The 15,455-nt window shown below is 34.2% G+C and overlaps 2 protein-coding genes across 2 annotated transcripts; both read right to left on the reverse strand.

The window, feature by feature from the left end:
- Positions 1 to 5,249: 5,249 nt before the first annotated feature.
- LOC109121887 (uncharacterized) lies at positions 5,250 to 6,400 on the reverse strand. The gene is made up of 3 exons (XM_019217577.1): positions 6,346 to 6,400; positions 5,948 to 6,053; positions 5,250 to 5,892 (listed from the first exon to the last, which is right to left on the reverse strand). Exons 1-3 carry the CDS (start codon positions 6,398 to 6,400, stop codon positions 5,250 to 5,252), a joined length of 804 nt encoding a protein of 267 aa, XP_019073122.1.
- Positions 6,401 to 10,254: 3,854 nt separating this feature from the next.
- On the reverse strand, positions 10,255 to 14,606 carry LOC100853797 (uncharacterized). Its single transcript, XM_019217575.2, has 8 exons — positions 13,988 to 14,606; positions 13,672 to 13,821; positions 13,259 to 13,390; positions 13,062 to 13,130; positions 12,839 to 12,955; positions 12,572 to 12,748; positions 10,978 to 11,297; positions 10,255 to 10,891 (listed from the first exon to the last, which is right to left on the reverse strand). Exons 1-8 carry the CDS (start codon positions 14,604 to 14,606, stop codon positions 10,280 to 10,282), a joined length of 2,196 nt encoding a protein of 731 aa, XP_019073120.2. The 3' UTR covers positions 10,255 to 10,279.
- Positions 14,607 to 15,455: the final 849 nt, after the last annotated feature.

Genomic DNA, 15,455 nt, shown 5'->3' on the forward strand with positions numbered 1-15,455 from the left:
TGACTTTTAATGGTTCCATATTCTCCACAACTAAATGTAGTTGAAAGAAAAAAAAAATAAAACTATTCTTAACATGGTTCAAAGTATGTTGAAAAGTAGAAAAATGTCTAAAGAATTTTAGGCCAAAGTAGTTTGTGCGGTTTAGTTATTAAATCATTCTCCTAATTGAAGTGTATGGAATAAAACCTCGCAAAAAACTTGGAATGGAAGAAAGTTTGGTATTTTATGTTTGGGAGTATTTGAAAGCATTGCATATGCTCATGCGCCAAATCAAATGCAGTCAAGGTTAGATGACAAGAGTGGTAGATATATTTTCATTGGTTATGACTCAAGCTCCAAAGACTACAAGTTATGCAGTCTAAACAATGAAAAAATTATTATTAGTAGAAATATCAAGTTTAATGAAGAAGAAGCATGAAATTAGAGTGCCTAAGAAGGAAACTATGATACTTCGCCCCTATATGAAGAAGAAGAACAAACAAAAGGAAACTTACAAGAAATTGCTACTCCACATTCATCACCACCTCCATCAACTCATGAAGTTCCAACAATATCATCCTCATTAAAAAGCTCAAGTGAAAAGACACCATATTTTAGAAGTCTACAAGAGATTTATGAGGTAACAAAAAATCAAAATAATCTGACACTTTTTTCTCTTTCTATAAATTATGAACCAATAAGTTTTCAAAAAGTAATTCAAGACCGAAGATGGAAAGATGTTATGGAACAATAAGTTTTGAAAAAATAATTCAAGATTAGTGGTTAAGGGTTACAATCAACACCAAGACATCCGCTATGTGAAAAAAAAAATGATTGATTCCATTATAAAAAAAAATCCAGATTTTCATGATTGAAGTAATCACATCAATACAAGATATTTTAATGTAGTTGAACAACTAGTTAAACCAATTAATGAGACTAGTGGAAAGGTTGTGGATGCTCCATCATTACCTAGCAGCAGCATCGGGAAACATTAGATGTGCAAATGTGTGATTGGAGAGTATAAACAACTGTTGGGCATTCACAACAACTTTCTAACGCCTCTTTACTTGGCTGCTGTCAATAGGAAGAAAGATGCATTTCTTTGGCTTCCTATGACTACTACCAAGCCAAACTTGGTATGACTACTCTTCATGGTGCCATTAGAGGAGACTACTCTGCTAGGAGTTCCAACTTTTCTCCATGCATGTGGTGGTTACAAACTAGACATTTATAATTGATTTAATTTGTCCCCAACTGTATCATATGCTTAGCCCCCTATGTAGCTCCTTTCCTTCTTCTATATAGACACTTCATGATCTGTGCAGGCCCTTATGAATTAATTTCCCCCGCACGTACGGGGTACCCTACGCATGCGTAAGGCCTCTACGCACGTAGGACACTCTTTCTTTGCTTTTATCTTTCATTAATTCTTCTCCTTTTGTTCACCAACTCATTCCTCAAATATTTCCATTGAAGTTTCAAACTTCTATGGAAATTATGGTCTGGCCTGCACCTAGAACCTGAAGATACACAAGAAAAGTAACGATAAATCCAACCAAGGATTGAAATATCGGTTTTTACGGATATATCGGTACTTCGATTTTACGGATATATCGGAAATATCGGAGAAATATCGGAGAAATATCGTGGATATTTTTTCACAAATATCAATAAAGTGAAAATTATTTAAAATTAATAGAAATGCTTGAAAAAACTTTAAAAAATGATAAAATAAGTAAAAATACACATTTTAAAGTTATCTTGTAAGTGTAATTGACATATATATAATTAAGAAGATATTTTAAATAAAGATATATTGGTAGATTCGATATTTGAATTTTAAAAATAATATATATGAATTTTGAAAGTATATAGAGTTAGAATTAAATTAAAAAATATTTGATTTTATTGAATAAAAACAATTTATACATAAATATAATACATATGATATTACAATAGTCCTTATACTAAGGAAGAGATCGATGTGATTTCATTATATTGTTAGATGAAGATGACCCAATTTGCTGAAGATAATGTTTATTTAAAAAATTTTAAAATATTTTTATTAAAACATGTTTTATTATATTTTAAATGAAAATTAAATTAATTTATATAAATATTTTATTTGAGATTTAATTTTTAAAATTTTATTAAAAACATATAATAACAATTTTTTTTTATTAATATTAATTTATTTAATAATCAAAATAAAATTCAATAATTTATAATTATTTATATGGGTAGAGGAAAATTGCTCTCATGATTTGTTTTTTTTTTTTTTTTTTTTTTTTTTACCTCTACTAAATCTAAAAATTAAAAGGGCCACCCACGTCTGAAGTTGCCCTCCAGCCGAGAGAATTCCCCTTTCCCCTTTTCTGAAGCTGCCCTCCAGCCAAGAGAGTTCCTCTTCCTAAAAAGACCTATCTTCCTCTGCCACTCTCAATCCTCGCAGGTACTAATCTAATCACGTTGATATTATTTTTTTTGCAACCCCCGTTTGATTCCCAAGAAAATCCATCCCCCATTTGATTTCCGGGAAAATTCATTCTCGTTTGATTTCCGAGAAAATCCATCCATTCAAAACCCCCAAAGAAAACCAAAAAATTTGCTTTTCTTTTGCTCCCTGTGTTTTCTGGATCTGTTTTAAGGGTCTCTTTGTTGTTGTGCCATTGGATTTAAATTTCATGAACCCTAAATCCACGATTTTTGAGCCAGATTTTGTATCCTGTGCGCGGGCTGGACTGGTAGGAAAATATCGGGAAATTTCCCGATAAATCGGTATTTCGCCGATATTTCGCCGATATGTCGGCGATTTTGCCGATTTTTTGTCGATTTTTCCGTCGATCGATAATCGGTGACGATTATCGTTTCGACGCCGTCCGATATCCGATATTTCTTCGAAATATCGGCGACATTTTCCGATTTTTCAATCCCTGAATCCAACAAGCTAAGTTACAAACGACAACCGTAAGTGATTGATGAATGAGTTTTAAGCGCACCTCAAAACATATTAAGAGTGACATAAAATACTAAATCGGGTTAAATAATTGCTTTGAGCAATGTAAGTTGATCGACAAAATGATCTCCGCAACCTTATGTTCTTTTTCTATATGGAACTATTTATGTAGCACAAAAGAGTGAGATAATGGAATATTATACCTGGGGGTTTTTAATGGGGAAAATACCTTTCTACCCCCTTTATTTATTTATTTATTGATATTTTTCAATTGAATGAAGTTTGAACGCTTTGAGCCCAATAGTTGAATTCAAAGGCACAAACTAATTTAAATTGACCAAGCCCAAACCAAAAATTTAAATATTTCCATATTCGGATGACCCAATTGTTCATTTCCTTAAATTAGATTATTAAATCACCCAAGCTCTGGGTTAGGGTGTCACATGTCATCACCTTAGAATTTGATCATTTCAGGCTTGCCATGCATGGGAAGTGATGCGAACCTCAATCGACACGCTTTGAGACCCAACAAACAGTATTGGAATAATTGCCCAAGAAAGCTAAAATACAATTTTTTGATAGAACCCTGACCCAACGTTTATAAGTGAAACGCGAACCAAAAGTATATGTAATAGACCTTGACCCAATGATTACAATGGAATCACGAACCGAAGGTATAAGGTTTGAACGCCACAAGGAAGAATCCCTAATAAGTTCACAGTTTTTTGAAGAACTAAAAGAAGAGCAAAATCTCACCATTTCTGATGTTTTTATTCAATAAAAATTATCCCTATTACAATGAGTGCGTGCTATTTATATGTCATGAAAAAACTTACTAAATATTAAAACCCTAAACTAAAAAAGGTACTAAATATTAAAACCCTAAATAAAGGTTGATGTGGTCTGAAATTAGCAGATCCAAAATAGGAAAATAACTAAAAAAACATTCTAAATAATAAAAGCCTAAAATTAAGGTAGGTTTGGCCTGAATTTAGAAGCTCTAAAATAGGAAATAACTGATATGAAGCTGGAAAGTCAATCAGTCATTAATCCATGCCATAAATCACACCCAATCAAGCCAGATTAGCCCTCAATAACTTGAATTAAATTTATTACACCTTTATCTTCATTTGGGCCAAACTTGGAATGTCTTGCGTTAGAATCAGCCCAAATCTCTTAAATTAGCCCATTAAGTGCTTCTTTGATCTTCTTAGATCTTGCATTAGTAATAGGCCCAACTGGAACATGCAATGGATCCTTAAATGTTTGTTGATTCTCATCAGGAAGAGAACACAAGCAATTGAATTATTTCGGGGAAAGATGGAGGGAAGTCTTTGATTGACTAATGCCACCTTTGTTGGTGTACTAAATGCTTGCATGGTGCTCGAGATTTTTCACTCCCTGACACGAGATGACAGCTTTGAACCACACATTGAGCACCGTGGATGCTTGGTAGATTTTCTTGATTGGGTTGGTCAACTTGAAGAGACTATGGCTTAATTAGAATGACGGAGATGGCTCCAAACCATTTTATGCAAGGGACTTTTCTAACTTCATGCTTCTAAGATTCATAAAAAGCTTGAATTTGGTGAAGGAGTTGCAAAAAACCTTGATTCTGTTATCGCATGTACATGCTTAATTCATCAGCTGGGAAATGAAAAGCGGATGCACCAGTGAGAGCAAAGATGGAGGAGGGTGGAATGCAGAAGGAACCCGATTGCATGCACTTCCATTGAAGTGAACAATGAGATACATTAGTTCCTTTTGGGAGACCAAGTACAACTTCAAAACAAGAACTCCAAGAAAAGTTGGAGGAGTTGAAGCGACTACTGAGGCTAGAAAGATACCATCCAGCAAAGGAGGTAGTTTTGTAGGATATTGAAGATGGAGGCAAGAAATGGGCCTTATTGATACACAGTGACAGGCTTGCAATATGCTTTGTCGTAACTTTGACTGAACCTTGTACCGCGATATGGGTCATGAAGAATCTAAGAGTATGCTATGATTGCCACTCAACAATCAATTTCATTGCCAAAATCACTGTGCTGAGAGATGTGAGTTGGTTCTACCATTTTGAAAGTGGAGCTTGCTCTTATAAATGGAGGTTTTTGCTTTTAGTTCCTTTCAAAGCTCTGAGAATCTTCTATTTGTTTCACAAATTTGGTATTAAAAAAAAAATCAGTCTAAAGGAAATATATATATATATATATATGACACCAAATGGCCGAAAAGATTGCGTCAATTAATATTTGATCTGACCATGACAAATTTTGCATAAATGCCCTCTTGGAACAAAGAGAAATAGAAAATCCTACAATGAATCGTGCTGGTATATACGCTCAGACACCTTCTTAAATGTACCCTTCAGGAGAACAAAATATGATGGGAACTGTTGGAGGACAAAGTACGTGACCATGAAGAAGGTGAGCACATATACCAGGATAGCAGCATATTTCAAATGATCATCAAGCATTAAGAAGTACCCAGAGTAGAAACATAATAACATGGCCGCCATGGATACAAAGAGAGAGGTTAAACCTAGTATAAGATTCCAAGGCAAGTTGTTACTAAAGTCTTTATAGTCGTACCAGGAACTGAGAATGGCAAAGAAAATGAGCAAGCAGATGAAAGACGAGAAAGGAGCAACCGGTGATGACATTGCAAAAAATCTAAAAGCTAAATGGTGTTGGAAAATTGGCTCGCCAGTATCTTGGTGGACCCCGCCTGGTACGGTGGCTGATGAGGCAAAAGCGACGGTTGATATCAGAGCTGCAAGGAAAGAACAAGAATTGCATGTGTTGTTGAGCCATTCTTTGCTTTTGTCAAGGAGTTGTCCATTTGTTTCTGTAAAGATCTGCAGTGCGCTCTTTCCATAGTTATCTGTACCGATATAGAAATCTGGTGGCAAGGTGTTCTTCACATGCTGCAATATTAAGCCACTATATTGGCTACAACTGAAAATAAAAAATTTAAAAGACCGACCTAGGATTGAGAATTAATGGCACATACCTCGTACCATTTGACTTCCCACTGCAGTTGCAACGTGCTGGTGGGGATATGCCAGCCACTGCAGTTACAACATCCTCTTTTGTAATTATGTCTCTCTCTTTCAATCCTATTACTCAAACAAACTAGTATTATAGCTTCTGCACACCTAACAAATTGGTATCAAAGTCATATGAAACAAATGGCAAGTGGGATGCATCCATTTCAAGTTCCTCAACTCAAAAAAAAAAAAAAAAACAATTACTACAATTGTAGTATCAAGATGAGGCTTTACTTGGTTCGCAAGATGTACGGTAGATTGTAGAGAACGGTTACAAAGAACAACAAGATGAAACCACTTTATCCTCAAATCAAAGAGATTTTTTGAAAGATATGAGGAAAAGGGACAAGAAAGCTCTCACCACCATCTATCAAACAATAGATGAAGGCCTTTGAGAAGATTTCAAGTGCAACCATCTCTAAGGAAGTTTGGGATATATTACAAAATACACACAAGAGAGTTGATAAGGTATAAAAAAATTCATCTTCAAACTCTTGGAGGAGAATGTGAAGGTTTGAATATAAAAAATCAGAATCAATCACCGGGTATTTTTCTAGAGTATTGGCTATAGTGAATTTATTGAAAAGAAATGGTGAGAGTTTAGATCATACTCACGTGATTGAAAAAAATACTTCGATTTTAAATTTGAAGTTTAATTATATTTTCGTGGGTATTAAAGAATCTAAAGATTTAGATTTTATGACCATCGATCAACTTATGGGATCATTGCAAGCCCATACAGAGAAATTAAAAAGGAAGAATCAAGATAAATTAGAACAAGTTCTTCCAACAACATATTTATTTAAAAGATAATGAAGAAAATTTAAAAAAAGAAGTCAGAATAATTGTGGATGTGGTTGTGGACGTGGCAAAGGTCATAAAGAAAAAGGTAGTTTTAATTCATCAAACAATGGATGCATAAGCTAAAACTCATATTCCTCAAGAGGGCGTAGAAGATGGCACAACACAGAGCAAAATGAAAGAAGTCCCCACACTTAAGCGGTCTTAGCGCTTGAGTGTTGTTTCCACTACTTGAGCGGCCCTGCCTTTTTCAGAATGTTAATTTAAACTTTTTTATTCAATAAAAAAACATCAATCTAGTTACAAGAAACAAACAAGAGACAACTATGATACTCTTTCCCTCTATGAAGAAGAAGAACAAACAAGAGGTAGCTTACAAGAAATTGTTATTCCACTTTTATCACCACCTCCATCAACTCATGAAGTTCCAACAACATCCTCCTCATTGGAAACCTCAAGTGAAGGGACACCACATTTTAGAAGTTTACAAGAGATTTATGAGGTAATGAAAATCAAAATAATCTAACTTTCTTTTGTCTTTCTACAAATTATGAACGAATAAGTTTTGAAAAAGGAATTCAAGACCAAAGATGGAAAGATATTATGGATGATGAAATAAAAGCAATAAGCAAAAATGACACGTGAACTAAAATCCCTTCCAAAAAGGAGAAAGGTAATTAGAGTAAGATGGGTACACAAGGCAAAAAAGAATGCAAAAGGAGAAACAACTGACATACAAAGCAGGATCGGTGGTTAAGGACTACAAGTCACACCAAGACATCCACTATGTGAACAAGAAATCATTGATCCCATTATCAAAAAATCCAAATTTTCATGATTGAAACAAGCACATCAATACGAGATATCATTTTATTAGAGAATACATTATGAAGAAGGAAGTGCAATTAAAATTTGTAATATCTCATGATCAAATTGTGGATATTTTTATCAAGCATCTTAATTTTGAAGATTTTAAAAGGTTGAAGATGGTACACAAATCAAATTTAAGGGGAAATGTTGAAAAGTTAAACTTGATTTAGAAATTTTCAAAATATTAAAATTTAATTTAATTTCTAAAAGTTGAGGGAGACTAATTTCTAAAATACCATTTTCATACAAGATTTCCACAAATAATGGATTAATAATAAAATTTGTATCTAAGTTTTCAAATATATATAAAAATCTTGCGTACAAGATTTCAATTGAAGATTAATCTATAAAAACTTAAATAACTATCAAAATTAGTAAAATTTATACATAATCATTTTTCTATCATTTTCATTTCTAGTACCATTCAAAAAAATTAAAATAAAGATTAATTTTCCTAGAAAATAGTATATCAACATCATTCCATTTCTATTCGCACTCTGAATGGAAACATAATTGAAGTAAACAAAATTAGGTAGAAATGATCGATCTTGGTGAGATAAGCTACCATAATATTTCATAGCTAAGTAAATTAATATCTGACAAAATATAGAAATTACAAACATCAAAAACTGATTATGGTTTGGATAAGCATATAACAGAAAAACCCCAAACAAAACATTGACTTCAAGCACCTATTGAAATAGCATCTTTAATCTTTTGGCAGAAAAGGAATGTTCTTTTAATTGTTGGCACAAGAACAAGTGCATATCTGAAATTTGCATTATGGAAGTGCAAAGCCAGCAAGGGACATTGCTGCCTCTGCCCCTATTTCTAATTCCTCTAACCCAACTAGGACTTGTGTCTGAAACTTTTCCTCTAAAAAATTCATCTAAAATTGATTAAACCAGAACAAATTAAACCAATCCAATTGAACTAAGCCAAGCCTAAATTGAGCTATTTTAATATAACAGACGAAATAAGAGAAACAAATACGAGATACTTGTGTGATCCCATATTAAAAAGAAATCATTGATCCCATTATCAAAAAATCCAAAATTTCATGATTGAAACAAGCACATCAATACGAGATATCATTTTATTAGAGAATGCATTATAAAGAATGAAGTGCAATTAAATTTTGCAATATCTCATGATCAAATTATGGATATTTTTATCAAGCATCTTAATTTTGAAGATTTTAAAAGGTTGAGGATGCTACACAAATCAAATTTAAGGGGAAATATTGAAAAGTTAAACTTGATTTAGAAACTTTCAAAATATTAAAATTTAATTTAATTTGTAGAAGTTGAGGGAGAATAATTTATTTTTAGTGATTATTTTAGTCAAGAAGATGCACTTGAACAACTAGTTAAACTAATTAATGAGACTAGTGAAAAGGTTGTGGATGTCCTATCATTACCTAGCGGCAGCATCGGGAGGAATTCACATGTGCAAATGTGTGATTGCAACCACAACTTTCTAACGCCTCTTTACTTGGCTGCTGTCAATGAGAAGAAAAATGCAGGTAGGATACTCTTTCTTTGCTTTTAGCTTTGATTTCTTCTCCTTTTGTTCACTAATTCACTCGTCCCTCAAATATTTCCATTGAAGCTTCAAACTTCCTTCTATTGAAATTATGGTTTGGCTTGCACCTATAAACTGAAGATACATAAGAAAAATAACAATAAAATGCAACAATCTAAGTTACAAACGACAACTGTAAGTGATCAATGAACGAGTTTTAAGCTCCTCAAACACATTAAATTAGGTTTAGAGCCTATCGAAATGCTAAGTTTGAGTACGTATCACTATCTGATAGCCCACCACACGAATATTCCCCCCAGAAACGCAACCCCTTTTTTTCAACTATTCAACTGTGTTAACCTTTGACCCATGAGAATCCTGTGGTTTTCTTTTGCAATCCAATTAATATGCATCACTTTCTAGGCATCCACCTATGTTTTCTAATTTGTATTTTGAACTAAATCCATTATTTAACACTAAATACATTGAATTAATTGGTGAAAATGGATGAAATAATCCTCATATTTGTAAATTTAATCCCTTTCATGTTTTTGTTTAAAAAGTAACCCATTTTTTTACATAAATATCCTTGACTATTATAAATATTTACATGTATATTATAAAAGAAATGATTATTTTTATAAGGAAAAAGGCAATTTAAGTCAAAATGAAGTCAAAAAAATGATGAAGGGTTAGATTTTTAAAATTGAGTTTGAAATAAATATTTAAACTATATATTTTAAATAATTTATTTTGTATTACCCTAAAAGATAAATCTAAAATACTAAATACTTGCTTTTGAGCAATATAAGTTGATCAACAAAATGATCTCCAAAACCTTATGTTGGCCCATAAACAATTTGGCTAACTTAAGCCCAAACCAAAAATTAAAACCTTTCTATATTCAGATAACCCAATTGTTCATTTCCTTAAATTAGATTATTAAATTTGGTAAAAAAAAACAGTCAAGAGGAAGATTATAAGCATATATTTCTAAGACACAAAGTGGTTGAAATATTACATCAACTAATATTTGATCTAGCCATCACAAATTTGGCATAATGTCCTTTTGTAACTCAGACAAAGGGAAATAGAAAATCCTACAATGGATCTTGCCGGTACACACGCTGAGGCACCTTCTTAAATGTGGCCCTCAGAAGAACAAAATACGATGGGACCTGTTGGAGGACAAAGTATGTGACTATCAAGAAGGTGAGTGCGTATACCGGGATAGCAGCATATTTCAAATGATCATCAAGCATTAAGAAGTGCCCAGAGCAGAAACATAATAACATGGCCGCCATGGATACAAAGAGAGAGGTTAAACCTAGTATAAGATTCCGAGGCAAGTTGTTACTGAAGCCTTTATAGTCGTACTTGGAAGTGATAATGGCGAAAAAAAGGAGCAAAGAAATGAAAGACGAGCAAAGAGCAACCAGTGATGACATTGCAAAAAATTTAAAAGCCAAATCGTGCTGGAAAATAGGCTCGCCAGTATCTTGGTTGACCCCGCCTGGTACGGTGGCTGATGAGGCAAAGGCGACAGTTGATATCAGAGCTGCAAGGAAAGAGCAAGAATTGCATGTGCTGTTGATCCATTCTTTGCTTTTGTCAAGGAGTTGTCCATGTGTTTCTGTAAAGACTTGCAGTGCGCTCTTTTCATCCTCATTTCCACCGACATAGAAATTTGTTGGCAAGGTGTTCTTCACATGCTGCAGTATCAAATCACTATATTGGATAGAACTGAAAACAAAAATTTTAAAAGTAAGACCTAGGATTGAGAATTAGCGGCGCATACCTCGTACCATTTGACTTCCCTCTGCAGTTGCAACATGCTGATGGGCATATATGCGAGATTTTCTAGCTTTGCAGCTGTATGCAATACAGTATTCCCATTCTTATCCCTCTCACGAAATGCAAGGTCTTTATCAACAACATCACTCTTCCTCTTAAGTAAGAAGTCATATATATGCTCTTGTCTAGACTCCACTGCTACCAGCACTATGTTCTTCCATGTGTTGTCCCTGTCATGAATGGTCATAGGAAATACTTGCAGGATTTCTTCTACCATTTCAATGACACCGTTCTCTACTGCAGCTAGAATTGGTGTCTGAAAAGCTGCAAAGAGAACAAAATTCATTCTTCAACTACAAGCAAATTTCCCAATGGATGAGCTAGTAATCTAATGGAAATATTGAAAATATAATGATCTGTACTCAACCATGTAGATATTGTCTGCTCTAGGCCCAAAGGGGCCCTCATGGCTTTAAAATGCATCTATAAGGTTAAAAGTAACTCATACTTATATAGCATCAGAAACTTTCTCCTCTATTTGATATGGGATATCACAAATACCCCTATGCAGACACTATGTCCTCATTGTGTCATACATGATTTCAAAGCCAAGTAGACAAACACCCCTCACGGGGTCAAACAAACCCAACATCGGGGTTGGGGATCAGTTCTGATACAATTTGTAACAACCTGCATCAAATCGTGTAGATATTGTCTGTTCTTGGTCCAAAAGGGTCCTAACGGCTTTAAAAAACATCTATAAGATTAAGAAGAGCCCATACTTTAAATACTTTGAGTGCGATATGGGGATGCATACATTTGTCTCATACACTATAGGAATGGTGAGAAGAGATATAATTTACATCCTAGAGGGGTTATAATTGGAGATACCATTGTTTCTGGTATAGAAGTTCCTATAAAAATGGGAAATTCCCTACCTTTGAGTGTGGTTTGAACTATTGATTTATGTAATTGGAAGTAACCGATTAGGTTTACGACGAAACCTAGAAATCGATAACTGATCCAATTTTAGTACCTCTATAGGATAGACCTCAATAGAAAATTGAAGAGTAACAACAACAAGTGATTGAGTTCAAATAGTTCCTCGTATGTAATTATTGACTCTAGAGATATAGTAATATGGAGAAGACAAAATTGCTCAAATACTGACAAAATTGTATTAGAGTCAATCTCCGACCTCGGTGTGGGGATTTGTTTAGCACTTGTCAGTTTGGCCCACAATCTAGTTAAACATAACGAGGGCGTTGTGTTTGCATGGGGAGGAAGGGGGAGGGTGTATGTGATATCTCACATCGGACTAGGGGGAAAGTTATTGGGATATATATGCATGAGCTCCTCTTAACCCTATAGACGCCTTTTAAAGTCGTGAGGGCAACTTTGAGCCTAAAACAAATAATATTTACAGGGTCGAGAGCGGATCATTACAGAAAAATTGGAGAATTTAAGTTGTGATTAATCCATACTAAGCTCAATTCCTTTGCTCCATATTTGCCTCTCATATTAGTTACTGAAAGAGTAAGGGGTTATCTTTTCTCCACATCTGTGTTTATTTGTAAGAGAGTTGACAAAGTAGTTACCTTCGCCTCTTCTGAAGACGTCATACTCTGAATAGCAAAGTGCCTCACTTGTCCCATCGTTTTGAGGATTCATTTCATATTCAGACCTCACAGCATGTTCAAGTAGTTTGTTCATGATTTGAACAGACCATACATGCGTCTCTTTTATCTCTTTTAGCGTCTTTATCTCACTTGATCCTTACATAGACCACAAACAATCAAAAATATATTTAATTACAATCTATATTGTTTAATTTGGGAATCAACACGGGGGAAATTGATCCATACCCAGCATTATTGAGCGGTCAACCAGCATGGATAGAATAAGCCCGAAGAAGTTCAAGCATCTGTCATATCTTGAGGGCAAAACTTGACGGCCTTGAGCTCCAGTGCTTGAATAGTGACCTATACAAAGGCATAAATCAATGTTTAATTCCGTGAACTACTTCCTTTAAGACTTGATCAGCTTAGATCAAGTAGATTCTACACTGGTTATGATGATTATTAATACTTTGCCCTTCTTCGGGACACTCTGCATCCAACTGCTTGTTTAATTTTCGTACACTTTTTCCGCCAGTCACTGAAATAATATAAATGTATAGCAATGATTATATATTATAAGAAATCAATTAGTGAATGATGGCATTCATGTTTATGCAATTGCAGCTAACAAGAGTTTTCTTCTAAATGATCAATCTCAACACCCACCTAGTAATTTAATCATCTTCCATAGCACTTGAAAGAAGTTGATACATGTTTGATATTTGTTTGGATAGCAAAGACTCTCCACCTCCTTTTTCTCTTTGAAAGTCTCCAGGATGAGCTCTTCAACGTATATGCCTTGCAAGTTAACATTGGGAATTTTTAGAAGCATGTGACCTTTGTTGGAAATAGGACGCACGCTAATTCATTCTTTTGTATAATAAAAATATATATTATGTTGTAAATGTGATATGTTATGAAGGGCAAAAAAAAAAAAAAAAGTTAATGAGACTAAAACGAACATATGAAATCTTGATTGACAGAAATGTGGACCGATGCATGGTATTATTGCTGTAGCACATGACATTTAACTACAACAATAAGTTTGGTCATCTAGGTTATGATTGGGAGAGTCTTACAGCTATAAATGGTACTGTCGAAGAAGCTGAGAGAAATTCCACTTCTAAAGGCAGTAGGCGTCTGAGCCAGTACATGAAGAGGGGAGTTTCCATAGCCGTTAACAGAATCCATGAGACCTTCCAGCCTGTGAATGATTTGAAATGCCAAATCTACGGAGCACAAGAATAAATAAATTGATTAAATGCAGAGATAAACTGAGGGTTGTGATGAGGTTATAATTAATATCATCGCTGAGTGGTCTATATTTGTATTGATATTATTTATATATCATAAGAGAAGTTGTAAGACATCAAATTAATGAAGTTCATCTCTTACCCCAGTATCCATTTGCGATGGCAATGTGAAGAACAGTTATACCACGATAGCCATGGCAGTAGGCATGGGCTTGGGCGGAGTCGTCACACATTTCATAGAGCCAAAGGAAAGTGTCTTTCTTAGCATGGTAAACCGCCATGTACATAGGCGTTCCAGAAATGCTGTTGCGAGTACCCAATAATTGTTTATGCTTATCACCAATGATACATTTACACATGCGAATGCTTCCTAAAGAAGCTGCCAAATGCAGAGGATTATTCTCCGAATCTCCACCTTTTATGGATAGAACATCCAAAGCGTTTTCACTCCTCTCATTAATCAGTTTGACCAGTTGTTCAACTATATCTTCTTGTCCACTTGCAACTGCCATATGCAATGCTGTGTTCCCTGATTTACCAAGCTTGATCTTGTGAGCTCTTGGATCCTGCTTGTATATCTTTACCACATCTTCCCAATTGCTGGTGATGCTTTTGATCAACTCTCTCCTCATCCTCTCCACATCTTTTGCATCTTCCTCATCTCTAGAAGTCATGCTCTTCTTGATCTCATTCGCCTGTTCCTCCATCTTCTCCATTTCCATCTCCTGTTCATGTACACCCACATCACTTGTGGGAGCCATTCTTCCTCACTCTTTACAACAATAAACTCAGCTAGCTACCCCTTTATATATATAAATCCAAACCTGCGAGACCCCCCTTTATATATCTATAAAATTCTGGTTGACTTCTCCCATTTAATGGCAATATTATTTTGGCCGCAGCAAGCGGATCATGGCAATAGTATTTTGGCCGCAGCAGGCGGATCACGGCTATGCCCCATGCCAAACCCGCCCCAGTTGCTGCTTGTGACATCACGCCCAATTGCTGCTTGTGACATCAGCTGATGCTTGCCTCATTAAATAAAGTCTTTGTTTCCTTTGAGAATCCCCCGTGGGATTGCTTCTTAAAAGAAAGACAAAAACACAAAAAATAAAATAAATAAATAAATAAAAATAACACAAATAACATAAAGAAATGTGACCAACACCTATTGAAAAAAGCAACCCCCAAAATTTAAGACAAGAAACCGTTAGTGGTGACTATTGAATAAGTTTCTTCGGTTTAAGTTGGATTAAAAACACGAAATACATTTACACCATCACCATCTTCAAATAAAGCATTTTCTGTACTAGCACCATGAATAACCCATAGTAGGGCATCACTCAATACACAAGCAACTCCTTCATATATTATAAATTGAAAATTAATTAAAATAAATTTTATAAATAAGTTAATTTTAATTATGTTGTTATCTATTTTATAAAGTAAATAATTTTTTTTAATTAAAAAATTAATGTATTTTCATTTTAATATTAATGGTTTTTTTGTATTGAATATATTATTGTTTAATATTATAAATTTATCACATATATTAATTTCTTTCTTAAAAAAAATTCAATTTCTTACTTAAAACAACTACAATATATATA

This window comes from Vitis vinifera, chromosome 7 (assembly GCF_030704535.1).
Source record: "Vitis vinifera cultivar Pinot Noir 40024 chromosome 7, ASM3070453v1".
NCBI classification, from domain to species: Eukaryota; Viridiplantae; Streptophyta; class Magnoliopsida; order Vitales; family Vitaceae; genus Vitis; species Vitis vinifera.

Excerpts from the sequence above, each read along its gene's own strand:
- LOC109121887 (XM_019217577.1), bottom strand. The coding sequence starts at position 6,400 with ATGGTTGCACTTGAAATCTTCTCAAAGGCCTTCATCTATTGTTTGATA. Across the intron at positions 6,054-6,345 it reads CTATTGTTTGATAGATGGTG|GATTGAAAGAGAGAGACATA; the intron begins GTGAGAGCTTTC and ends TTTGAGTAATAG. Across the intron at positions 5,893-5,947 it reads GGGAAGTCAAATGGTACGAG|TTGTAGCCAATATAGTGGCT; the intron begins GTATGTGCCATT and ends TTTTATTTTCAG.
- LOC100853797 (XM_019217575.2), bottom strand. The coding sequence starts at position 14,606 with ATGGCTCCCACAAGTGATGTGGGTGTACATGAACAGGAGATGGAAATG. Across the intron at positions 13,391-13,671 it reads CGACAGTACCATTTATAGCT|GCATATACGTTGAAGAGCTC; the intron begins GTAAGACTCTCC and ends TTAACTTGCAAG. Across the intron at positions 11,298-12,571 it reads CGTCTTCAGAAGAGGCGAAG|CTTTTCAGACACCAATTCTA; the intron begins GTAACTACTTTG and ends TTCTCTTTGCAG.